Below are 27,523 nucleotides of genomic sequence, written 5' to 3'. Positions count from 1 at the left end.
CGTTCAGTTTAGAAATAGGTTAACTGTGTACATTACAAATGGTTTTTCCTGTTTTACAGGATGGCCTTACACCACTCTTACTTGGCATAAGTGAAAGGAAACAGCAAATGGTGGAATTTTTAGTAAAAAAAGAAGCAGATATACATGCGGTTGATAAGATGAAAAGGTACAGTTGTTCTTTTTCTTTTTAAAAACCTTAGTGCTGTTCTCGGGTGCTAAGATCAAGATTAAATTAATAACAGGTTTCATTTGTGATCAACACTTCATCAGTTAGGTAGAAAATCAATTATTCTCACTGGGAATCGTGAAAAACTATATAGCAGGAATATATAGCAGGATTCATATTCCTTTATAATATTGAGTGATGTCATATGCAACCTATTCTTTTTTCTGGTTGATCTTGTAGTAGCTGAGGGATTTCATACTAGTTTCATTAGCTGTATAAAATATGGATTCTGCTTTTCAGTTTACCTTATGACAGTATTGAATTTCTTAATTATTTTATAACGATTGTTTAACCTCTACTTCGTATATATTTTTCCTTAAAAGATGCATACTAAACATAAAGGACTTGATTTTGTCTTTTGGATGACTCTTTGCTTTCAGTTACTTTCTTTGAAATATACTGATGTTATTAGATTGCAGAAGAGTCCTTCACAGTTTAGTGACTAAACAGCAACAAAAAAGTGATGAGTAATCACTGTCACCAGATACTCGGCTCATCAGTTTTTATCCTTTTTCATTTCTAGTACATTTTGATGTTTTCATTTTAAATGAAGGTGGAAGGAAGAATGATAGGTTTAATTGGATAAACAGTTCCTTTAACAAAGATAAGTCAGAGGTGGATGATACAGACGAAAACGATGGGCTTTAGATTCAGACTGGGTTCAACTCCTAGCTTTCCTACCTATTAGGGTTATGACCCTGGGCACAATACTTATCATCAGCAAATAAGTTTCCTGGAACAAAAAGGCAAATAGTAATGCATCCTTCAAAGGCGGCTGTGTGTATATATAGCATTTCATTTAGTGAAGAGCACATGCTTGTCAACATCATTAAGTGCCTCGGTGACTATTTTTATTTCCATTATTGTTAATATTTTTGTTTTAAGCCTGCAAATAGCCTTTGCTTAACCCAACCTCTAGCTGACTTTGAAGCATAATATATCAGACTAAGGAGGAAACGGGGGATTCGTCCTTTAAATACTCACCTGCCTCAGATAAGTGACCTCAGCATAGTTTCTTGTCCATCAAGGACTTTGTTATTATTTTTTTAAAGCATTTATTTATTTGACTGCGTGCTGTCTTAGTTGTGGGAACTCTCAGTTGCAGCATGTGGGATGAGGTTCCCTGTCCAGGGGTGGAACCTGGGCCCCCTGCATTGGGAGCCTGGATTCATAGCCCCTGGTCCACCAGGGGAGTCCTCATCAGGGACTTTTGAAATAGTAACTGCTGCTGCGTGCCATCCCAGTGGGGCAGGAGGCTTCTTTTCCATCCCTTCATTTTAGCCGTGGAAGTAATTTACAAGGATGTAGACTTGAGCATGTAAATGGTCAGTTCTTCATGGAAGGGCAAGATGTTAACTTGGTAAAACATATCAAACGAGCTGTTTCTGTAAGTTAACTCAACTTCCTGAGGGTGACGTCATCTCTCTGTTGTTTTAGAACCGCCCTCATACTTGCTGTCAATTATGAATGTACCGATGTAGTCAGTCTTCTCCTTCAGCGAGGTGTTGACGTCTTTTCTCCAGATGTCTTTGGACGGACTGCGGAAGAATATGCTGCTATTAGTGGTTTTAATATGTAAGTGTTTACATTAAAATGCCAGGTATCACTAAACTGCAGCCAAAAAGAATTCTAACTGTTACTTGTTACATGACCAGTGAGAGTTGTCTGTCTGGTGCCCGCAGCGTCTATCCTGTGGGGGCACCTTTCCTTAGGTCATAGGTTCCCTGTCATCCTTCCCAGAGTAGTGGGTGTCAACTTGCTGAGATTCCATAGTTACAGTTGGCCCCCTCATGGGATCTGTTTCCTGTAAGAATGAAAATCTTCCAAAGGATTTATCTGCCTCATTTACCAGAAATCCTTAAATCTCAAGTAAGTTAGTTCAGAGAGGAATTTAGAGAGGTAAGCCCTGCCTAGGACTTGCCAGGATCCATTGTAAGAGTAGGGTAATGTCTTCCAAGTGAATCGGAGATGAACATGGAGATTAAGCATCATTGTCAGAAAGATCAGCTGGTTGAGAGTTTGAGCAGGTAGAGAATGGAGAGTAGCAGTCCAGGCCAGGTCTTGATTGTGATTAGTTTTCTGCACTTGGTGTGATTAGCTGCAATAAAGGGGGATGATTATGTTATCTAATGTAGTGAGTTCATATTTTATAAATAAATTTAGGTACAAATTATATAAGAGCTGAGGTTCCCTAAATTACGAACCACAAAGAACAACTGATCACCATAATTAATAACAGTTTCCTGCAGCCCTTGAATGCTAAACATATAAGAAAACAGACATTGGTTTTATTGGGGATTTCAAAGTAGTTCCAGCAATAAAGTTCAAGAACAAATTATTCCATTCTGCAAGCATTTTGGGGATATATTATCTCATTAGATCCCAGTTGTGTAGAGGAAGACTTTGAACTCCAGAGAATCAACTTCTCTAGAAACAAAGAGCAGTTGGTTACAGAGCTAGGATTTGCAAGTTTGAAAGAGTTTTCGTATGCCAAGCTAAATCTAGTTAATCTACTGAGCTATATTGCCCTCAGTTCATGACTACTTCATCTTCTTTTTCTTTCTTCTTTAAATACATACTAAGCAAAACTTTGTAGAACTTAGAAACTTGAAATGTATGGGACAATTGTAGTTTTGATATTATCGCTGACATTGTCTGTCTGAAATAATCTAAGAATTTAACATATTTTGTAGTTGTTTTTCATATTAGTGTTAAAATATTATTTATCACATTTTTAACACATAGCATTTGCGAACTGATCTCTGAATATAAAGAAAAGAGGCCTAAAACTACTCCCGAAAAGAGCAACCCAGGTACGTCATCTGCTAATAATGAATTACTCTTGGTGATTCTACCATAGATAAAGTAGGAGTGAGGAAGTTTCAATAATGAAAGAACTATGATAAAATTAGTGTAAAATGCACGTGTATTTTATTTTTAAATTAATATCTTAATAGTCTAGTATTCAGAATTGTTAAAGAAGTTAATTGTAGGTAATTTAACATCAGAGACAGTATTGTCTGAAAAGAATTCCATGTATTTAATCACAGCCCCTAAAATCCTGTATTAGATTTTTATGTAAATTAGAAAAAATGTTTGTTAGTATGATATATATTTCATCTATAATCATATTATAACAAATTGGACTTCTTATAAAAGTGGAACTTTAACTTTTACAAATAGTTTGCATTTAGTGAATGAATAGTTATCAGTTACTGTGTAGTGATTAGTCTCATTAAAAAAGTTACCATCGTTTAAACTGGGAACCTCAACAATCCCTTCCTGGTAGGATAAGAAATGATAAACAGTAAGAACTGCAATGCTGAGCCAGTGTGCAGTGTACCAGGAAGAGATTACTTTCGAAAGATACCTTGGAATAGTACAGATCAGAAAAGCAATGCCTAGTTGAGAACCACCGGTTATTTTGCCTATTGTGCCAACAAGGTCTCTATTACCAACTTTATTCCTCACAGATCCAAAAAGAGTGAGATAGGTTGGCTTCATTAGAACCAGATGTTTCCTTCTGTGTGTTGGATGATTGTCACGATAGTATAGTTTTGTAAGCACAACATGTTCTGTTGCCATTCTTTAAAAGAGTATCATAATAGATTTTCAAATAGATCAACTCAAAAGACCCCAAACACTTCACATTAGCAAAAACACCACTATGTCCCCTTGATGTGGCATCTAGCACATTGTACAAGCTGTCTGAGAACACCTTTAAACTTAGTAGACCTCTATCTAATCAAAAGGGGCTTCCCAGGTGGCTCAGTAATAAAGAATCCGCCTGGCAATACCTGAGATCCTGGTTTGATCCCTGGATCGGGAAGATCCCCTGGAGAAGGAAATGGCAACCCACTCCAGTATTCTTGCCTGGGAAATCCCATGGACAGAAGAGCCTGGTGAGCTACAGTCCATTGGGTCGCAAAGAGTTGGACACGACTCAGTGACTGAACAACAACAACATCCATCAAAGGACTTCTGTATGTTAGAGAAGATACAGAGATGACATAGAGTCTTGGTCTTCGATATGCTCAGAACAGAATAGAGTTGTCCCTGGTGACTTTCTATAGTTTTCTAAACAGACTTTTCAAGGAAATCATTCTTATTTATTTGTTCATTTGTTCACTGAAGAGATAACTATCAAGTGTCTTTTACGTACCAAGCATTGTTCTGATGTTACAGGGTGCAAACATTTAAAAATCACTGCCCCTGCCCTCCAGGCTCGAGCTTGGAGGACCCCTCTCCCTCCATGTGAGTCATCCCTCCAGCATCAGATCATGACGACACATGTGAAATGTTGTCCAACAGCACCAGAGTCTGTAGCTCCTTCCATCCTTCCCTTCCTCCCCTTATTCATCAGCTTAGGATCTGATGACGAATGCCTTCCAAGCTGAAAAAGCATGATTTCTATCAACATTTGCCATATAATGGGGAGGATTGATATAATGATATCCCTCAGTAGAACAGAGCACTGTTTAGACCATCCTGCTCTAGGTGGTCCAGATACCCTTGAACAATGGAAGGAAATAGTCTCAAGAGAGTGTACTTTTCACATGTATTAGTACGTATACACATATATTTAAAACATTAAGAAGTTCAGCTTATGTGTACCCTACTGCCTGCTCACCACAAGTCTGGTCCTCATCCCCACCACCCAGCTGACCCCCTTCACCCATTTGCCCTCCCCCACCTCCCTTTCAAGAGATCATCCTTTCTAAATCTGGAATCACTACATCTCCCATACTTCTCTTACATTTGGAAAGAGGGCCAGGAAGACTTTGTTTCCTATGTTTTCCCACGCTCTGAAGTTCAGTGCCTGTGGACCAAGCTTCCCTGTGAGAGGGCGTTTTCATCCTGAACTGAAGAGCCAGAGAAGTTGTGTTATGTCCAGCAAGACACCTGTTCCTCTGTTCACTGCTGCAGGCAGTGGAAGTCCAGGAACACTGTGCTGTTTCAGCGTGCTATTGACAGCATATCGCACTGATTCTATTCATGGTGCAGTATCATTTTCTGTCAGTCTCCAGGAGTTTGGTTAGGATTATGGTCATTGTAAACAGCAGTTCTTCCTTCGTTCCTTCTGTTCTACATTTGATGACTATAAGGAGAGCAATGGTTCTTAGGTATTAGTGGCCCATGAGGATAATACAATCACTACTCCCTCTAGTGTGGTCTCCAGGTGTGGTCCCAAAGGAACACTTTTAAACAAAACATCAGTCTTGAGGTTTTAATCGTCTGTATTTTTCTTTTGTTGATTTAAAATGTGTCTTACTTTTTTCTTTAATAGCGGCTAAGAGTTCTGAAGAAGACTCTTTAAGCAGGTAGGATTTGACGGATTTTTAAAAATTGTATGTGTTACTAAGAGAACACACAGAGAAGAGAAGCTAATGTTTGTTGAGTGTTCTGCTCTGGGTTAGAGACTGCGTTATGTGCTTAACATTTGTGACCTCATAGAGTCATCAGAACAGCTTTGTAAAGTAACTGTGTCCTACTTTTACTAAATTAGGCAACTGGTTTGGGGAGGTTGATGAATTGACCATGATTCCATGGTTAAAATGAGTTGACCTGTGATTTGACAGCTGGCCTGCCTGGCTCCAACATCCACTCTCCTGTCCCTCAGCAGAGATTGAGAAGTACCCGTGTAGCATATAAGTGAAACATATAAATTATTGCTTTGACTTGTGTCCATTTTAAGTTTTAGACATTGCGGGGAACTCCTGTATTCCTTTACAGTGAAGGGGAGGAATGGGGCCTTCTCCATAAGTGATTTCCCTGCTGAAGGACCAAGACTGCCATTTTTGATGGACACAGTCTAGGCTCTGAACCAGGGACAGACAATGGAGAAGGAGCAGCATGTCCTTCTGCTTTAAGTCACCAGGTTTATTCCAGTTTGGGCAAACAAAAGTTACGTCAGTCCATCAGTTAGATTTTCAGTTCAGCTATTAGGACTTGGTGAAAACATATTATTTTCAGGCTCTGCCAATATATTGGCTGTCAGTCTTTGTTATGGAAAGTAAGAATGAGTCTTACCTAGATATGTCCTAGGTTGGGAGAGATGGAAGCAGAAATAGGTAACTAAAATCTTTTTTGGAGACTTCTGGGGGGTGCAGTGGTTAAGATGGTTAGTAAGACTTCTCCTTCCAATGCAGGTGGTGTGGGTTCAATCTCTGGTCGGAGGAGCTGAGATCCCACATGCCTTGGGGTCAAAAAGCCAAAACATAAAACAGAAGCAACATGGCAACAAATTCAATAAAGACTTTTAAAATGGTCCACATCAAAATATCTTTTAAAAAATGTTTTAAAACAGAGGCCAGATTTTAATTATGTCAAGAAACTTCGTTTACTACATAGATAGCCAAACTTTCACTTACTTCTTTTTTTTTTTTCATTTAGAGAAATGAACTCACTCATTTTCTTTGTGTTTATGCTCTAAAGGTTTTCCAACAAACCTGGTGTGGATTCATGGCCTACATCAGATGATGACATCTTAGGTTCTGAAACCAAGGTAAAGTGGTCTCTTGTGAAATTAGTTTTCATGCTCTGAATTCAGTTTCATGTAGTGTTTACTCTTAAATTCAGCAATGGTGTCCCTTTCACTGTTTTATGTTTGTAATGGAAAGTTCTTCAGAGCAAACTATTTTATAAAAATATGACTAGTTGATTTTTTTTTTTTTTAACTTTGGTAAATACTGAAGGTGGGTGAAGAAAACAATGGGCTGGAAAATATAGAGTGACAGGAAAATTGTATTGGGAAAAGCTTTCCCGCAGTGAAGGAAATATGAATTTTGGTCAAGGACAGAGTCTTACTGTGAATTTTAAACCATAAGGACATGACTTTTGCAACACTCATAATGATGTCTTTAGTGGATGTAATTACTTATTTTAATAATCATGGAATCTTCCTGGAGCCTTTCAGTTCCAAAACTATATAGTATATATCATCTAGTTGCCCCCCCACCACTACCCACCACCCCTGGACACTTTATTTTGGTTTCTTGGCGTTGGCAACCCTCTCCAGTACTCTTGCCTGGAAAATTCCATGGACACAGGAGCCTGGTAGGCTGCAGTCCATGGGGTCGCAAAGAGTCAGACACGACTGAGTGACCTCACTTTCACTTTTCACTTTCATGCATTGGAGAAGGAAATGGCGACCCACTCCAGTGTTCTTGCCTGGAGAATCCTAGGAATGGGGGAGCCTGGTGGGCTGCCGTCTATCGGGTCGCACAGAGTCGGACACGACTGAAGTGACTTAGCAGCAGCAGCAGCAGAGTTGTTAGGAGGGCCTTTTTTTTTTCTTTCTCTGTTTCTGTCTTGGCTCTGCATTAAGACTAAAATAAAAGTTGAAGTTATAGAGATTTAGAAATTAAAATTCTGTGTCTCCAAAATCCATATTATAAAGGGATTCCACTGTGTTTTCTCAAGCATTCCATTAAGAGTATATTCACAACTCTTCATCTCATTGAAGAATGCATGTTTACCTAAAATAATAACCAGCTACAGAAGCGTCTTCCCTTGTGGCTCAGACAGTAAAGAATCTGCCTACAATGCAGGAGATCTGGGTTCAATCCCTGGGTTGGGAAGATCCCCTGCAGAAGGAAACAGCTACCCACTCCAGTATTCTGGCCTGGAGAATTCCATGGACCATATAGTCCATGGGGTTGCAAAAAGTCAGACACGACTGAGCGACTTTCACTTCATAGAAGCAGAGACTTTTAATAACCGTAGGATAAAACTTACAACTTGAGTTTTTTTTTCTATTGTAGTTTTAAAAAAACCTACTCTAAGTTCTTGTGTCACATTCTAAAACTTCAGATTTCAGACATTTGTATTACTGTGATTGAAGTATTCATCTTACAGCCCCGTATCAGTGTAAGCTAGTGGAGTTCAGGCAACAACTGTGCATCTCCTGGAGCACGTAGCATAGGTCTCGCGTGTAAGAATCCTGTTAATAGTTTTTGAATGTGAATAAATGAAGAGAGAAATGGTATCCTATATAATGTTACAGGTAATATAGTTCAGTTGAGTTATGTTGAGGAAGGAGGTCCTGCATAACAAGGAAATAAATAAGAAATACATGAAAAGTAAAAGGTTATAGTATTTTTTTCAGTGTCCACCAATTGTGAGATGAGAATTTTAGGTTAAAATTTTTGACCTTTTTAGCCCCATCTTGTGTTCCATTAAATGTTTCTTTTCAAGCCATACATTCTCCTCAGAATTTTGATTACCAGTTCTTTTTCCCAGTAAATAGTTAGGAATATTTCTTAATCAATTTTCTCTCTCTCAAGTAATACTTTACAACATTCAGGTAGTGATAGATGACCATGTGTGGCTAATCAAATGACATTTTTTATAGTGGCAAAATTCAACTCTAATATGGTAGTATTTATAAACAAAAAGTTTTAGAGTAATACTGACTGCTATACTAGGGATATATTATGAACAAAAGCCTCTGTCTTAAATATATGTTTTGTATACAATGTATGTTGATATTTTCATAAAATTTGAAGAACAATATAGATGCATAATTTATATATTAATAAAAGCGCTGAAAACAGAGGCTTTGTTCATAGTATATCCTTAAGAATACTGATATATTACTGATCTATTGTATATGAATTTTAAATATATGTGTTTTTCCACAAAGCTTATTATACTTATTTTTTTCCCTTAACTTTGTACTTGACTAGGAACATCTCTCTCTTTGCTTTCTTTTCCTCCCCCACCTTTTTTTTTTTTTTTTTTTTTTACTGTTAACCTAATTTTTCCTTGCGGAATACTTTTCTTCAGTGTCTGTTCTTTCAGTCCATCTCTCTCTGCCTCTATTGTGAACATGTTTGATTATGGCTTTCTGTTTAGTGTGTTTGTGGCTTTCATTCATGATCATTTCCCTACAGGTTTGCTCTTGTTTTTTTTTCCCCCTTTTTCTTTGAAAGAGCCAAATTGAAACAATCATTTGTCTTTAGTTGTTTAACAAACAGAATAGAAGTAGCTTATCCTGTTTGCACTTGTAACCTATCTAAATAAGGTTCTACTAAAATCTAAACTTTCATATTTCCCTTCCCAAGTGATAATTCATGCATATAGAAATCATGCAAGCATATGTCAAAATATAGCAATTAATTTAAATGTCTTATTTTTTCAATAGTACTCTAAACTGCCAGGGATAAATTTTTTTTCTAGAACATTTTGGTAGAGAAATAATCTAGTGGGTGTCATAGTATTTGTACAGCAGTCAATTAGGGGTAAGGAGAGGAACATCTGGGGTTTCTGATGTCATCTGTCATAATGCTTACCCTATGAGAAGGTTAGTCAGTGGCAGAACTGGGATTTGAATCCACATCTGAATGACTCCAGAGCCTGTGTTCTTTGTGTTAGATCATATAGTAATGGGGGAGGTTATAATTCTTTTATTCAAGTTGATACTTGTTATTCATCAAGCTCTTATTTTCTTCTCCAGAAGGAACCAAAATCAAACTTAGCAAAGCTAATGAAGGCTTTTCAGCAATCCAAGAGAAACCGTAAGTTATTTGAAGACTGTCCTCCTGGTGTTATTCACTGATTTGAAATGACAGAGGTTCTCATGTACTCTCCCCTGTTTTCACTGTATTAGAAGCAGAATGTGGCATTGTGAGAAGAGAGAATACCACCCTCTCTGAGAACAATAATTCTGATAGTGAAATTGAAGATGTGGTTGAAACCCTTCCCAAACCATCACCTGGAGTCCAGGGCTTCTCTCATCCTGCCTCCCCAAGGCCTGATCCTCTTCCAAAACCACTCAAGACTCTAGCAAGCCTTGGTCTTGCAAAGGTAAGTTGTTTTGTTTTTAACACTTTTTTCCCCTGTACTTTTTTACACACCATTCCCTTGATCCTTATGATGACAAAAAGGATCCCACTGCAGAAATGGAAGACTTCAAAGTCATGATACAAAATGATGTGATAATAAGAGGAATATATCTGCATGATTCAGATTTATAAATGTTGTCATACTAAGTATGCCATTATGAAAGAAAAAAACTACAAAGCAATTAGGAAAAACAGCTAGATGAATATGAAGACAGGGAGGGGGATGAAGGAGAAGAATTCATTTAAGAAGGATAAGATGAATACGAGACGAGACAGAGGAGGCGGTCCTAACATGGCAGAGGAATAGGACAGGGAGAGCACTTTCTCCCCCACAAATTCATCAAAAGAACATTTGAACGCTGAGTAAATTCCACAAAACAACTTCTGAATGCCAGCAGAGGACATCAGGCACCCAGAAAATCAGCCCATTGTCTTCAAAAGGAGGTAGGAAAAAATATAAAAGATAAAAAGAGAGACAAAAGAGGTAGGGATGGAGCTCCATCCCGGGAAGGGAGTCTTAAAAAAGCGAGAAGTTTCCAAACACGAGGAAGCACTCTCACTGCCGAGTCTGTGGTGAGCCTTGGCACCACAGAGGGCAACATAACCAGGAGGAAAAATAAATTAATAATTAAAACCCACAGATTACGTGCCCAACGGTAACTCCCCCAGCGGAGAAGCAGCGCAGACGCCTGCATCCTCCACTAGCAAGCCGGGGCTGGGCAGGGAGGCGTGGGCTGCATTGCTTAGAGTAAGGACCGGGCCTGAATGCCCCGAGGGCAATCTGAGGGAACTAACTTGGGCTAGCAAACCAGACTGTGGGAGAGCTACCACGCGAAAAGCCCTAACCTAAGACACCACCAGGCCCACTCACAGAACAACGGACTGAGCAGAGCTAGCCGGCTACAGGCCAACCCATCCCCCGCCTCCGGTGACAGGCAGGCAAAGGCAGCCAGAGCCGGAAGGGGGCAATCGCAGCCCCAGAGAGGCATTATCTACCAAACTGCAAGCAGGCTTTGTTGCTAACCAAGACTTCTTGGGATTCTGGACGGTCAACATCCGCCTGAGAAGGTGCACCAGTTGTACACCCAGAAAACCAAACAGCAGGGACGGGGGAGGCGATAAGTCGCACCAACCGCGCTCACCAAACACCTCATCACCTGAGCTGCTCAGACCTGGGAGGTGCACAAAACGCAGGCCCAACGGAGTCTGCACCTCTGAGGAGTACCCAGCGCCTGAACCTGAGTGGCTTAAACATCGGAGGTGCAGGCAGCCAAGGGCTGGCCTCCGACGGTTCCTGGCGGAGCAACCTGGAGCCTGAGCAGTGTGGGCAGGGAGGGCACATGTGCTGTAAGCAGGGGCAGGCCCAGTGTGGCTGAGGCACTGCAAGCACACACCAGTGTTATTTGTTTGCAGTGTCCCTCCCTCCCCACAGTGCGACTGAACAAGTGAGCCTAAAAAAAGTGTCCACCACCACCCACCTTGTGTCAGGGCCGAAATCAGACACTGAAGAGACCAGCAAACAGAAGAAGCTAAAACAGAGGGAACCTCCTTGGAAGTGACAGGTGCAATAGATTAAAACCCTGTCGTTAGTACCAACTACATAGGGAGGGGCCTATAGGTCTTGAGAAATATAAGCCGGATCAAGTAACTATCTGAAAATGAACTGACCCCACACCGCCCACAACACCAGAGAAAGTCCTATATATATTTTTACTATTTTTATTATCATTCTTTAATTTATAAAAAAATTTAAAAAATTTTAAGTCCTCTATTACTCCTTTAATTTTCATTTTTATAACCTACTATTACTTTGCAAAAAAAAAAAGAGAGAGAGAGAAAGAGACCCTATTTTTTAGAACAAACTTCATATATATATATATATATATATATTATACTTTTTGTGACTTTTTTTTCCTTTAATATTGAATTTTTGAAAATCCAACCTCTACTCTAGATTTTTAATCTTTGCTTTTTGGTATTTGTTATCAATTTTGTACCTTTAAGAACCCAATCTTCAGTACTCAAATTTACTCAGGAGCAAGATTACTGGCTTGACCGCTCTCTCCCACTTTGGACTCTCCTTTTTCTCCACCAAGTTGCCTCTATCTCCTCCATCCCCCTTCTCTTCTCTACCCAACTCTGTGGATCTCTTTGTGTGTGCTGGACGGTGGAGAACACTTAGGGAACTGATTACTGGCTGGATCTGTCTCCCTCCTTTTGATTCCCCCTTTTATCCTCCTGGCCACCTCTGTCTCCTTCCTCCCTCATCTCCATGTAACTCTGTGAACCTGTCTGGGTGTCCCTCACTGTAGAGAAACTTTTCATCTTTAACCTAGATGTTTTATCAACAGTGCTGTATAGATGGAGAAGTCTTGAGGCTATTGTAAGAATAAGACTGAAAACCAGAAGCAGGAGGCTTAAGTCTAAATCCAGAGAACTCCTGACCCCAGGGAACATTAATTGACAGGAGCTCATCAAACACCTCCATACCTACACTGTAACCAAGCACCACCCAAGGGCCAACAAGTTCCAGAGAAAGACATACCATGCAAATTCTCCTGCAACACAGGAACATAGCCCTGAGCTTCAATGTACAGGCTGCCCAAAGTCACTCTAAACCCACTGACATCTCATAACTCATTACTGGACACTTCATTGCACTCCAGAGAGAAGAAATCCAGCTCCACCCACCAGAACACCGACATAAGTTTTCCTAACCAGGAAACCTTGACAAGCCACCCGTACAACCCCACTGACAGTGAGGAAACTCCACAATAAAGAGAACTCCACAAACTGCCAGAATAGAGAAAGGCTACCCAAATGCAGCAATATAAACAAGATGAAGAGACAGAGGAATACCAGCAGGTAAAGGAACAGGATAAATGCCCACCAAACCAAACAAAAGAGGAAGAGATAGGGAATCTACCTGATAAAGAATTCCAAATAATGATAGTGAAAATGATCCAAAATCTTGAAAACAAAATGGAATCACAGATAAATAGCCTGGAGACAAGGATTGAGAAGATGCAAGAAAGGTTTAACAAAGATCTATAAGAAATAAAAAAGAGTCAACATATTATGAATAATGCAATAAATGATATCAAAAACACTCTGGAGGGAACAAATAGTAGAATAATGGAGTCAGAAGATAGGTGAGATAGAAGATAGAATGGTAGCAATAAATGAATCCAAGAGGAAAAAAGAAAAACGAAGTAAAAGAAATGAGGACAATCTCAGAGACCTCTGGAACAACGTTAAATGCCCCAAAATTCGAATCATAGGAGTCCCAGAAGAAGAAGACAAAAAGAAAGGCCATGAGAAAATACTTGAAGAGATAATAGTTGAAAACTCTCCTAAAATGGGGAAGGAAATAATCACCCAAGTCCAAGAAACCCAGAGAGTCCCAAACAAGATAAACCCAAGTTGAAACACCCCAAAGCACGTACTAATCAAATTAACAAAGATCAAACACAAAGAACAAATATTAAAAGCAGCAAGGGAAAAACAACAAATAACACGCAAGGGGATTCCCGTAAGGATAACAGCTGATCTTTCAATAGAAACTCTTCAGGCCAGGAGGGAATGGCAGGATATACTTAAAGTGATGAAAGGCAATAACCTACAGCCCAGACTACTGTACCCAGCAAGGATCTCATTCACATATGAAGGAGAAACCAAAAGCGTTACAGACAAGCAAAAGCTGAGAGAATTCAGCACCACCAAACCAGCTCTCCAACAAATACTAAAGGATATTCTCTAGACAGGAAACAGAAAAAGGGAGTATAAACTCTAACCCAAAACAATAAAGTAAATGGCAATGGGCTCATACTTATCAATAGTTACCTTAAACATAAATGGGTTGAATGCGCCAACCAAAAGACAAAGACTGGATGAATGGAAACAAAAACAAGACCCCTATATATGTTGTCTACAAGAGACCCACGTCAAAACGAGGGACACATATAGACTGAAAGTGAAGGGCTGGAAAAAGATATTCCATGCAAATAGACCCCAAAAGAAAGCAGGAGTAGCAATACTCATATCAGATAAAATAGACTTTAAAACAAAGGCTGAGAAAAGAGACAAAGAAGGACACTACAAAATGGTCAAAGGATGAATCCAAGAAGAAGATGTAACAATTATAAATATATATGCACCCAACATAGGAGCACCACAATATGTAAGACAAATGCTAACAAGTATGAAAAGGGAAATTAATAATAACACAATAATAGTGGGAGACTTTAATCCACTCACACCTATGGATAGATCAACTAAACAGAAAATTAACAAGGAAACACAAATTTTAAATGATACAATAGACCAGTTAGACCTAATTGATATCTATAGGACATTTCACCCCAAAACAATGAATTTCACCTTTTTCTCAAGCACACACGGAACCTTCTCCAGGATAGATCACATCCTGGGCCATAAATCTAGCCTTGGTAAATTCAAAAAAATTGAAATCATTCCAAGCATCTTTTCTGACCACAATGCAGTAAGATTGGATGTCAATTACAGGAGAAAAACTATTAAAAATTCCAAAATATGGAGGCTGAATAACATGGTGGTGAATAACCAACAAATCACAGAAGAAATCAAAATATGCAGAGAAATGAATGAAAATGAAAACACAACAACCCAAAACCTGTGGGACACTGTAAAAGCAGTGCTAAGGGGAAGGTTCATAGCAATACAGGCTTACCTCAAGAAACAAGAAAAAAGTCAAATAAGTAACCTAACTCTACACCTCAAGCAACTAGAAAAGGAAGAAATGCAGGACTCCAGGATTAGTAGAAGGAAAGAAATCTTAAAAATTAGGGCAGAAATAAATGTAAAAGAAGCAAAACAGATCATAGCAAAAATCAACAAAGCCAAAAGCTGGTTATTTGAGAGGATAAATAAAATTGACACACCATTAGCCAGACTCATCAAGAAACAAAGGGAGAAAAATCAAATCAATAAAATTAGAAATGAAAATGGAGAGATCACAACAGACAACACAGAAATACAAAGGATCACAAGAGACTACTATCAGCAATTATATGCCGATAAAATGGACAACGTGGAAGAAATGGACAAATGCTTAGAAAAGTACAACTTTCCAAAACTGAACCAGGAAGAAATAGAAAATCTTAACAGACCCATCACAAGCACGGAAATCGAAACTGTAATCAGAAATCTTCCAGCAAACAAAAGCCCAGGACCAGACGGCTTCAGAGCTGAATTCTACCAAATATTTAGAGACGAGCCAACACCTATCCTACTCAAACTCTTCCAGAAAATTGCAGAGGAAGGTAAACTTCCAAACTCATTCTATGAGGCCACCATCACCCTAATACCAAAACCTGACAAAAATGCCACAAAGAAAGAAAACTACAGGCCAATATCACTGATGAACATAGATGCAAAAATCCCTAACAAAATTCTAGCCATCAGAATCCAACAACACATTAAAAAGATCATACATCATGACCAAATGGGCTTTATTCCAGGGATGCAAGGATTCTTCAATATCCGCAAGTCAATCAATGTAATACACCACATTAACAAATTGAAAGTGGTCAACCACTTTTAAATGAATGAAACTAGAACCCTTTCTAACACCATACACAAAAATAAACTCAAAATGGATTAAAGATCTAAACGTAAGACCAGAAACTATAAAACTCCTAGAGGAGAACATAGGCAAAACACTCTCTGACATAAATCACAGCAGGATCCTCTATGATCCACCTCCCAGAATATTGGAAATAAAAGTAAAAATAAACAAATGGGACCTAATTAAAATTAAAAGCTTCTGCACAACAAAGGAAACTATAAGCAAGGTGAAAAGACAGCCTTCAGAATGGGAGAAAATAATAGCAAATGAAGCAACTGACAAACAATTAATCTCAAAAATGTACAAGCAACTCCTGCAGCTCAATTCCAGGAAAATAAAGGACTCAGTCAAAAAATGGGCCAAAGATCTAAACAGACATTTCTCCAAAGAAGACATACAGATGGCTAACAAACATGAAAAGATGCTCAACATCACTCATTATCAGAGAAATGCAAATCAAAACCACTATGAGGTACCATTTCACGCCAGTCAGAATGGCTGCTATCCAAAAGTCTACAAGAATAAATGCTGGAGAGGGTGTGGAGAAAAGGGAACCCTCTTACACTGTTGGTGGGAATGCAAACTAGTACAGCCACTATGGAGAACAGTGTGGAGATTCCTTAAAAAACTGGAAATAGAACTGGGACCCAGAAATCCCACTACTGGGCATACACACCGAGAAAACCAGAATTGAAAGAGACACATGTACCCCAATGTTCATCGCAGCACTGTTTATAATAGCCAAGACATGGAAGCAACCTAGATGTCCATCAGCAGACGAATGGATAAGAAAGCAGTGGTACATATACACAATGGAGTATTACTCAGCCATTAAAAAGAATACATTTGAATCAGTTCTAACGAGGTGGATGAAACTGGAGCCTATTATACAGTGTGAAGTAAGCCAGAAAGAAAAACACCAATACAGTATACTAATGCATATATATGGAATTTAGAAAGATGGTAACGATAACCCGGTATGCGAGACAGCAAAAGAGACACAGATTATAGAACAGTCTTTTGGACTCTGTGGGAGAGGGAGAGGGTGGGATGATATGTTAGAATGGCATAGAAACATGTATAATATCATATGTGAAACAAATTGCCAGTCCAGGTTCAATGCATGATACAGGATGCTCGGGGCTGGTGCACAGGTATGACCCAGAGGGATGGTCTGGGGAGGGAGGTGGGAGGGGGGTTCAGGATGGGAACACGTGTACACCCATGGTGGACTCGTGTTGATGTATGGCAAAACCAATACAATATTGTAAAGTAATTAGCCTCCATTTAAAATAAATAAATTAAAAAAAGATGAATACGAGACAGAATGAAGGTCAAGATGCAACATTATTTTACAAACACAACAGAAATAGTGGGGGTAAGTCAGAGGAGGTGCTCTATATTATAAATATGAGGTAAATTATTTCAAATTCAACTTAGGAGAAAGTGAGGTTGTGAAAACTCAATACTTATACGCTTCTGAATGACATATAGCTGATTTTTATGAAGACCTGAAAGAAAATTTGATACTTAGCTTTTTTGGTGGTTGTTTTTGAGGTTGGTGGTTGTTTTTGTTTTTTTCTTTAAAGTGTAGTCATTTACAATACTGTGTTAGTTTCAGGTGTATAGCAATGTGACCTGGTTACACTTGTATATGTATATATCTATACTGAATATAGTTCCCTCTGGAAGTTCATTTCAATTTGAAGTGATTTCTCTTTTTTAAAAAATTCTCACTTTGAAATTAATCAAGCGATGTCTTCTGTTTAATCTAGCAGAACTTTCATTTATAGGCAATTCTAGATGAGCTCTATTTTAGGCCTTAGCAGATATATTATGAATTAAGAATTTTTGGCCCTTCTGTTTCTTCTGGTTACTAACTTACTGTTTGATACATACTTAATGTTCTTAACTAATTTATCTTACTGTTTGGTATAATCTTGGTGGAGGTTTTGAATCTTCTTGAAAATAAAGAGGAAATAAGCATTTTATCTTGTCTTTTACTAAAATTATAATTTATAATTATATAAATGAGATTCTTAAACTCTCTTCATGTCATGAGAAAATTTTAAGCTGCAACAGTCTTAAAGAAAAAAATGTAGAATCCACCCCGCCCCACCCCCAGAAAGATTGTGATTTATCTTTTCCTAATATCTGCAAGTCACACACATTGAATGAATGAAATCACAATTCATGATTTTTTTCTTATGTAGACTACTTGTTATGAAATTATAAGGAAAGAATTACCAACAGAGTTTATAAAATTATCTCAGAAAGATAATTTTTTACTTTAAAAAATATCTCTAGTAATACGTGTATTCCATTTTAAGAATTTTATTAAAGAATAAAATTTTAAGAAGTTTATTTTTAAGAAGTATTTTTTTAAGTTAAGAAGTTATTTTTAAGTTTTACTTTTAAGAAACTTTATTAGCTTCAGTATTTATAGGTGTTAAATTAGCATGTCAGTTCTTTGTTATACATGTTAAACTAAAATGCAAATTCTTCCATATCTAAAACTCAGTCATTGTGGTTACTTGATTTTTTCAGCTCATTTGTTCTTTCCTGATGTGAATATTGAATTCTGCTTGATAATCATAGATGTATTTGAAAACTTTTAAATCTCCAACTTGGATAATCATAGTTTTACTACTTTTTTTATATCTAAATTGTTCCTTCAACCTTTATCTGCCATTGAAGAGGGCATAGAAAGGAAATTAGAGCCGTTATGTGCTGTTTACAGGGAAAAAAGAAGAAAACGATGAAATTCTCAAATGGGGTTTTTAGAAAATGTATTTATTTTTTAATTGAAGGATAATCACTTTACAGAATTTTGTTGTTTTCTGTCAAACATCAACAAGAATCAGCCATAGGTACACCCATGTCCCCTCCCTCCCAAACCCTCCTCCCATCTCCCTCCCCATCCCACTTTTCTAGATTGTCACAGAGTCCCTTTCTGAGTTCCCTGAGTCATACAACAAATTCCCATTGGCTATCTATTTTACATAAGGAATTGTAAGTTTCTATGTTACTCTTTCCATCCATCTCACCCTCTCCCCACTTCCCCTCCCCCCATGTCCATAAGTCTGTTCTCTATATCTGTTTCTCCATTGCTGCCCTGCAAATAAATCCATCACCTACCATTGTAGACTCAGAATCTTTGTAGATTCCATGTATATGCGAATAGTATATGATATTTATATTTCTCTTTCTGACTCGCTTCACTCTGGAGAATAGGCTCTAGGTTTGTCAACCTCATTAGAACTGACTCAAATGTGTTTCTCTTTATGGCTGAGTAATAGTCCATTGTATACATTGTTCTAGTTCTATGAAAAATGCCATTGGTAATTTGAAAGTGATCACACTGAATCTGTAGATTGCATTTGGTAATATAGTCATTTTCACACTATTAATTCTTCCTACCCAGGAATATGGAATATCTCTCCACCTGTTTATGTCGTCTTTCTTTTCTTTCCTCTGTGTCTTAGAATTTTCCATATACAGGTCTTTTGTCTCCTTAGGTAGGTTTATTACTAGATATTGTATTCTTTTTGTTGCAGTGGTGAATGGGATTGGCTCCTTAATTTCACTTTTTGATTTTTCATTGTTAGTATATAGGAATTCAAGTGATTTCTGTGTATTGACCTTGTATCATACAACTTTGTTAAATTCATTGTGTAGCTCTAGTAATTTTCTTTTACTAGAAAATAGATAGTTTCTTTTGGGTTTTCTATGTGTAGTATCATTTCATTTGCAAAAGAGAGAGTTTTACTTCTTCTTTTCAGATCTGGATTCTTTGTATTTCTTTTTCTTCACTGATTGCCATAGCTAGGACTTCCAAAAGCATGCTGAATAACTGTGCTGAGAATGGACAACTTTATCTTGTTCCTGATCTTAGAGGGAATGCTTTTCATTTTTCCTCATTGAGAATAATGTTTGCTGTGGGTTTATTCTATACGGCCTTTACTATGTTGACCAAGGTTCCTCCTGTGTCTATTTTTTGAAGCGTTTTTGTCATAAACAGGTGCTGAATTGTGTCAAAGGCTTTTTCTGCCTCTATTGAGATGATCATATGGTTCTTATTTTTCAATTTGTTAAGATGGTGCATCACATTGAAATTGGTTTGTGTATATTGAAGAATCCTTGCATCCCTGGCATAAACCGAATTGATCATGGTATCAATGAGCTATTGAATGTGTTGTTGAATTGTGTTTGCTAGAATTTTGTTGAGGATTTTTACATCTGTGTTTGTCAGTGATATTGGCCTGTAATTTTCTTTCTTGTGTTGTCTCTGCCTGGTTTTGGCATCAAGGTGATTGTGGCCTCATAGAATGAGTTTGGAAGTGTTCCTTCCTCTGCAATTTTTTGGAAGAATTTCAGAAAAATAGGCATTAGCTCTTCTCTAAATGTTTGATAAAATTCCCCTGTGAAGCCATTTGGCCCTGGCCTTTTGTTTTTGGGAGACTTTGGATAACACTTTCTATTTCAGTGTTTGTAATTGGCTTGTTTGTAATTTTTATTTCTTCCTGATTCAGTTTTGGGAGGTTGAACTTTTCTAAGAATCTGTCCATCTCCTCTCGGTTGTCCCTTTTATTAGCATATTGTTGCTCATAACATTCTCTTATGATCCTTTTCATCTCTGTGTTGTCTGTTGTAACTTCTCCTTTTTCATTTCTAATCTTGTCAATTTGATTTTTCTCCCTTCTGTTCTTGATGAGTCTGGCTAGTGGTTTGTCCATTTTGCTTATCTTCTCAAAGAACCAGTGTTCAGTCTGATTAATCTTTGCTATTGTTTCCTTCATTTTCTTTTTGATTTATTTCTGCTCTGATCTGTATGATTTCTTTCCTTCTGCTGACTTTGGGGATTTTGGTTCTTTTTCTAGCTGCTTTAAATGTAGAGTGTTGCCTGTTCAAAGTTTTTCTTGTCCTGGAGGTAGGATCGTGCTGCTATCAACTTCTCTCTTAGAAGTGCTTTTATTGAATCCCATAGGTTTTGGATGGTCATGTTTTTGTTGTCATTTGTTTCTAGGAATCTTTTGATTTCCCTTCTTATTTCTTCAATACCCTTTTTGTTATTTAGTAACGAATTGTTTAATCTCCCTGAGTTTGTGCTTTTTTTACATTTTTCTCCTGTAGTTGATATCTAGTCTCATAGTGTTGTGGTCAGAGAAGATATGTGATATATTTTCAATTTTTTAAATGTACTGAGGCTTGATTTGTGGCCCAAGATGTGGTCTGTCCCAGAGAATGTTCCATGTGCAGTTGAGAACAAAGTGTATTCTTCTGCATTTGGATGGAAAGTCCTGAAGATATCAATTAGATCCATTGAGTCTAATGTTTCATTAAAGTTTTGTGTTTCCTTATTGATTCTCTGTTTTGATGATCTGTCCACTGGTGTAAGTGGGGTGTTAAAGTCCCCCACTATGGCTGTGTTGCTGTTGAATTCCCCTCTTATGCCTGTTAGTGTTTGCCTTGTGTATTGAGGTGCTTCTATGTTGGGGGCATAAATACTTGCAATTGTTGTATCTTCTTCTTGGATTGATCCTTTGATCATTATGTAGTGTCCTTTGTCTGTTATAATATTCTTTATTTTAAAGTCTATTTTGTGTGAAATAAGGGTTGCCACACTGGCTATCTTTTGGTTACCATTCAAATGGAATATCTTTTTCCATCCATTTCCTTTCAGTCTGTATGTGTCTCTAGGTCTGAAGCGGGTCTCTTGTGGGCAGTATATATTTGGCTCTTGTTTTTGTATTCATTCAGTTATTCTGTATCTTTTGGTTGATGAATTGAATCCATTTATATTAAAGTAATAATCAATATATATGTTCCTGTTGACATTTTCTTAATTGTTTTGGTTTGTTTTTGTAGGTCTTTCCTTTCTCTTGTGTTTACTGGCTGCAAATCCCTTTAGTATTTGTTGTAAGACTGGTTTGGTGGTGCTAAATTCTCTTAACTTTTGCTTTGTCTGTAAAGCTTTTGATTTCACCATCAATTTTGAATAAGATCTTTTCAAATAGGGTTTTCTATTTCTTTCTTATGTCATAGTAGTACTTTAAAATGCCTCATAATTCCATCCTCACATAAGCATTTCTCTTCTACAAATGAAAACTTGTCTTTTAAGATCAATTTTAAAACAGAGTCTTCTTGTAGCATCTTGAATTGGTGTTTAACAATTAAACCTTTTCATTACACAAAATGCTTATTATGGTAATATGACAGAAATGAGTATTTTCATATATTTATAAAAGTATATTTTTATATCCTTGAAACATGTTGAAATATATAATTGACAATTTTAATCTCATAGTTTTCTTCCCCTGGTATTGTTTTATTTTCAAAAGTTCAGAATTCTGCCTAGGTTTGCATTAATTATACCAGGTTAGTATCTTTTACAAATAATTATCTTTACAGTATATGTTTTTCCTGAATAAGTTTATCTATTTCTAATTCAAATGTATTTACCCAAATCCTTTCTTCTGAGTCCCTTGCATGCCTCAAAATAACTTATTACACCCCAAACTGAAGGTGCTGTCCCTGATGCTTCCCTCATCCCTGACTCTTTGGAAGCTATCCCTTCATCTGTCCTCCCCAGCCTAGTAGACAGAATCACTGAAATGCCACAGCAGGAAAAACCCTGGACTCCAAACTTCCTTGAAATTACCGCTTCCAGTCACTCAAGAAGTTCAGTATTTTCTGCCTGCTTATCATTTTTCATATCTTATCACCATAACTCACTGTCTCACCTATAATCTTGAAATATTCTTTTCTAGTTTTGCTACCCTGATGTTCTTTTTTATGCTGCTGCCAGAGTAATCTTTCTAAAATATACTTGTCAATCTTTTCATTCCTCCTGGCTCTGCAGTTTGTTTTAGAATGACTGTTACCGTTTTTATTTGGCTATTTTTAAAGCCAAATTAGCCTTTTAATTACAGTTTAATGGACACTTTGGGTGATGTACAGTATCTCGTGTGCTTACTGTCCACTCTGGAGCATTGCTGATAGGTTTTTGTTTTTGTTCTTTTCTTTTTAATGCTCTCCTGTAAAATACTATCGTATTTGCTACTTCCTTCGATCTAAGTCTGAATTTGGCTATAAGGGGTTCATGGTCTGTGCCACAGTCAGCTCCCAGTCTTGTTTTTGCTGACTGTATAGAACTCCTCCATCTTTAGCTGCAAAGAATATAATCAACCTGATTTCGGTATTGACCATCTGGTGATGTCCATGTGTAGCGTCTTCTCTTGTGTTGTTGGAAGAGGGTGTTTGCTATGACCAGTGCAATCACTTGGCAAAACTCTATTAGCCTTTGCCCTGCATTCTGTACTCCAAGGCCAAATATCCAAATAGGGAAAGGAGTACATCAAGGCTATATATTGTCACCCTGCTTATTTAACTTATATTCAGAGTACATCATGAGAAACTCTGGGCTGGATGAAGCACAAGCTGGAGTCAAGATTGCTGGGAGAAATATCAATAACCTCAGATATGCAAATGACACCACCCTTACGGCAGCAAGTGAAGAACTAAAGAGCCTCTTGATGAAAGTGAAAGAGGAGAGTGAAAAAGTTGGCTTAAAACTCAACATTCAGAAAACTAAGATCATGGCATCCAGGCCCATCACTTCATGGCAAATAGATGGGGAAACAGTGGAAACAATGACAGACTATATTTTCTTGGGCTCCAAAATCACTGCAGATGGTGACTGCAGTCATGAAATTAAAAGACACTTTCTCCTTGAAAGAAAAGGTATGACCAGTCTAGACAGCATATTAAAAAGCAGAGACATTATTTTGCCAACAAAAGTCCATCTAGTCAAAGCTATGATTTTTCCAGTAGTCATGTATGGATGTGAGAGTTGGACTATAAAGACAGCTGAGCACCAAAGAATTGATGCTTTTGAACTGTGGTGTTGGAGAAGACTCTTGAGAGGCCCTTGGACTGCAAAGAGATCCAACCAGTCCATCCTAAAGGAAATCAGTCCTGAATATTCATTGGAAGGACTAATGCTGAAGCTGAAACTTTGGCCATCTAATGCAAAGAACTGACTCATTAGAAAAGACCCTGATGCTGGGAAAGATTGAAGGCAGGAGGAGAAGGGGATGACAGAGGATGAGATGGTTGGATGGCATCCCCGAGTCAATGGACATGAGTTTGATTAAACTCTGGGAGTTGGCGATGGACAGGGAGGCCTGGCGTGCTGCAGTCCATGGGGTCGCAAAGAGTCGGACACAACTGAGCAACTGAACTAAACTGAACTTTCTACTTCCTAGTGCAGTGCAGTCTTTTCCCTGTCACTTGAATAAAAGCATGGCACCAAATAAAATAAATTTGTGATGATCCCTGTCACTTGAAGGAAGAAGATGACACTTGCTTTTCCCTGTTTGAACCTGGTCCTCCAGTTTTGTCTTTCTATACAGTTTCCAGTAACCGTGATCTAGTTTTCCACATGACTTGTGAACCCTGTTTCACACCTCATCTGTTGGCTCGGGCCTCCCTTCCTAGACTCCCCCTCACACCCCGGCTCTGCACTCTCTGTCTTCTGAGACACAGCCCTTGTCACAGCACTCCTTGAGCTTCGCAGGTACACCTGCCTCCGCTCTCCTTTGTGCGCGTCCTGTGCTCTGTCCACTTCAGCTGCAGAGATGTCGAAGGATACTCCTCTGCTCTCGTTTGTTTCCACGTGTCTCTGCCTTGCCTAGACGCAGAGCAGAGTCGCTCTTCTCTTTAACAGTTCTAACTTCTCCCAGGACACCCTAGAGGATGTGCTAGACACCATGATTGTCGTCTCACTGACGGGGTGAAGGACCAGTGAATGAATATGCTTTCTGAAGTTGGGTTTTGGTTTTATTTTGTTTTGTTTCTATAGGAAGGAACCACAAAGCCAGAACTTGCTGAAAAAGAAAGTGATGCTGATATTATTGAAAGGGCTCCCCAAGAGCAAGCAAATCATGACCATTTGACTTCTGTTGATAGAGCACACGAAAATAATAGAAGTGGTAAGTTAGTGAATGCCTGTGAATTTTGTCTATACTTTAAATATAAAAACATGTAAATGGTATAGATCCAAATACAATATCCATTTCATTTGAAATACATTTCTTTTGCTCTCTTTCTTCAGAAGTGTCCCACCTACTACCAACTTTTTCTTCCTGAAAATGCTTCAACCCTCTGAAATTCTTTTCCACTACTTTATTTTATTGAAATATTTGTGGATAGGGATAGACTTTAAAATTATGTCTTTAAAATTCATAGTAGTGAATGTTCTCATTAATGCATCTGTGACTGCATTTTACAGACATGATGTCAGCCGTAGGATTGAGAGAAGAGAAAGGTACAGAATCATCTTGGGATTCTGAGGTACTGTCTTCTATTATTATTTTGAAATGTAAGCCCTGAGTAATGTAAGTACATGAAAGTGGGAGATGCTGTGACTCTCTCACCTTTGCATTTCCCCATCAAAACTTTTCTCTTACTTTTAACCTATATTGAATAAAATAATTCTGTGCTAAATACTACCACCTAGTACACTTTTGTTCATTTGCAAGATTCACCTAGTGAAGTCAGTGTAGTACAGAAACCAAGGCTTAGAGATCATAAGGAATCCGCTTGAGTTCTGAAGTTACATTTATCTGAAAATTGAAACGTTATTTCAGGTCAGTCCATGGCCAAATGTTTCTTTGTTTCGTGTGTGTGTGTCACCTCTTTTAGATTCTTTTTCCCATATGGGCCATTGCAGAATGTTGAGTAGCATTCCCTGTGCTATACGGTTGGTCCTCATTAGTTATCTGTTTCCTACACAATAGTGTGTAGTGTGTATGTGTCAGTCCCAATCTCCCAACCAAATGTATGTTTCTTTGGTACATGTGCACGTGTAAAACTGCTAGAGAGCGTCAGAGAGAAACAGGGTGAATTGTGGTTTTTTATCACTTGGACCTTCAAAGATAGTGCTTGAAACTTAAAAGTGTTACTGTATTTGGATTGTCAGGTTAATCTGGAAGAAACATTTCAAGAGAAGCAAAAGCATGGGGAATAGCAATAAATATGTGGGGTTGTAATAACAGCAGTTTGCTTTAGCAATGTTTTAATAAGTACAAACCATTTTGGATTGTTTAAGTAGCAGGGGGACTTCCCTGGTGGCTCAGAAGGTAAAGTATCTGCCTACGGTTTTGATCAAGGTTCGATCCCTGGGTCAGGAAAATCCCCTGGAGAAAGAAATGGCAACCCACTCCAGTACTCTTGCCTGGAAAATCCTATGGATGGAGGAGCTAGGCAGGCTACAGTCCATGGTGTCGCAAGGAGTCGGACACGAGTGAGCAACTAAACTTAAGTAGCAGGGCAGAGTACCCTTATGGCAGCCGTACTTGAGGTAACATAAAGTAATGATGCTCTGTTTGAAGGTGGCAGCTATGGAAGGAGATAGGAAGGGCCTGATGTCTTCGTTGCTGGCAGCCACTACCTGGTGATCCAGCAGTGTATGAAGTCAGCATCCAGGTTCTGTCGTTTGGCAGCTGTGAGATCTTGGCAAAACCTGTCTTAACTGGGTTAAATGTAGGCAGTTTTTAAAAGTAGGGTATTTTCTTAAAAAGACATTAGGAAATCTTCATGGAACTCAATATTCATTTTAACAGAGTATCTCTGACAGCATTCCACAGAACTTTGTGTGTCATTTACCTGAAGATCAAAGAGGAAAAAATACATTAAATGGACAAGTAGAAGGTGAGAACTGTATTTTATAGAAAGGTTATTTGACAGAACATTGATTTAAAATGGGAATATTCTAACAGGCAAAACAAAAAAACAAAAAAAAAAACCAAACATCTGTCAGATCCGTAGTGAGGAAAAAGACGAGAAGAGGAGGGAAATTGTGTATCTTATCAGGTGTCAGCCACAGATTAAATTGAGAATCCAGTTTAAGGAGCTAAATTATTAGTTCCTGGACTTCTTGGAGGTCCAAATGTTAAGACTGTCCAGTGCAGGGGTGGAGGTTTGATCCCTGGTCAGGGAACTAAGATTCCACGTGACACTGGACAAGAAAAAAAATGATTAGTTCTGTCTCAAGGTATTCTACAACCAAAAGAAGGTCGAGAAATAAGAGGAAAGAGGAAATGAACGATGAGAGAGGCAGATGGTACAGGGAGGAAATGAAGAAAGGAAGCACAGGTCTGTGGGAGAAGGGGGCAATAAGTAATGAAGGTCTCTAGATAAAGGGAGAGTATTTGACATGGACGATGAATTTGAAGTGAGCTTCCAGCACCAAAACTTGTCAGAGAAGAACAGCAAAGTTCTCCCCTCTTCCTGTTTACTCGTTGTTAGAAAGACGTTCAGAACTGCAGTGCCTGGGTGTGCAGAGCGGTCTGTCATCCTCTGGGGCAGCGTGGGCACAGGTGCTCAGCTGTAAATGTGTGCAAATTGGTGTCATATGAAGTGTTGCTGCTTTCCAGCATGGTGTCACACAGGACAAAACAAGAGAGCTGGAAAGAAGGAGAGAGTGGGGGCACAACAGGGCGCTCAAGGGACCTACAGCCTGACAGAGAGGCCACTGGAAAGTTTCCAACTTGCAATGCAGTTTCAGTTTGGGGGTGGGGGGGAAGTGTTAGAGTGAGGAAGTTGAGGCTAAGATTTCAGGAGAATAAATTAAGTTGAAGTAATGTAGAAGCAGACTCCGTATAGACCAAATAGTTTCTCAAATTTTAATTAGTCGCCTGGGGACCTTGTGGGAAGTGCACATGCTGAGCACGAGGTCTGAGATTCTGCGTTTCTAACAAGCTCTCCGAGTAGCAAGGGTGTAGGCTTGCGTTTACAGAAATCTGGAAGAAGAGCATTGGCTCGTGCAGGACATAACAGGATCAA

At 38.4% G+C, this 27,523-nt stretch overlaps 1 protein-coding gene across 1 annotated transcript in view; it reads left to right on the top strand.

The window, feature by feature from the left end:
* Positions 1 to 27,523, top strand: part of LOC147361222 (ankyrin repeat domain-containing protein 26-like) — a 74,881-nt gene that overhangs the window by 8,618 nt on the left and 38,740 nt on the right. Inside the window, exons 4-13 of the mRNA XM_086334956.1 lie at positions 60 to 166; positions 1,664 to 1,801; positions 2,972 to 3,039; positions 5,514 to 5,547; positions 6,662 to 6,731; positions 9,684 to 9,744; positions 9,837 to 10,033; positions 24,540 to 24,669; positions 24,969 to 25,030; positions 26,302 to 26,389. Of these exons, the coding sequence (XP_086191082.1) occupies positions 60 to 166; positions 1,664 to 1,801; positions 2,972 to 3,039; positions 5,514 to 5,547; positions 6,662 to 6,731; positions 9,684 to 9,744; positions 9,837 to 10,033; positions 24,540 to 24,669; positions 24,969 to 25,030; positions 26,302 to 26,389 (955 nt within the window). The remainder of the gene's footprint in view (positions 1 to 59; positions 167 to 1,663; positions 1,802 to 2,971; positions 3,040 to 5,513; positions 5,548 to 6,661; positions 6,732 to 9,683; positions 9,745 to 9,836; positions 10,034 to 24,539; positions 24,670 to 24,968; positions 25,031 to 26,301; positions 26,390 to 27,523) is intronic.

The sequence above is a fragment of the Bos grunniens genome, chromosome 13 (assembly GCF_055505025.1).
Source record: "Bos grunniens cultivar Pamir isolate PY7600 chromosome 13, Bosgru_T2T1.0, whole genome shotgun sequence".
NCBI classification, from domain to species: Eukaryota; Metazoa; Chordata; class Mammalia; order Artiodactyla; family Bovidae; genus Bos; species Bos grunniens.
This window is presented reverse-complemented; position numbering and strand designations above follow the sequence as displayed.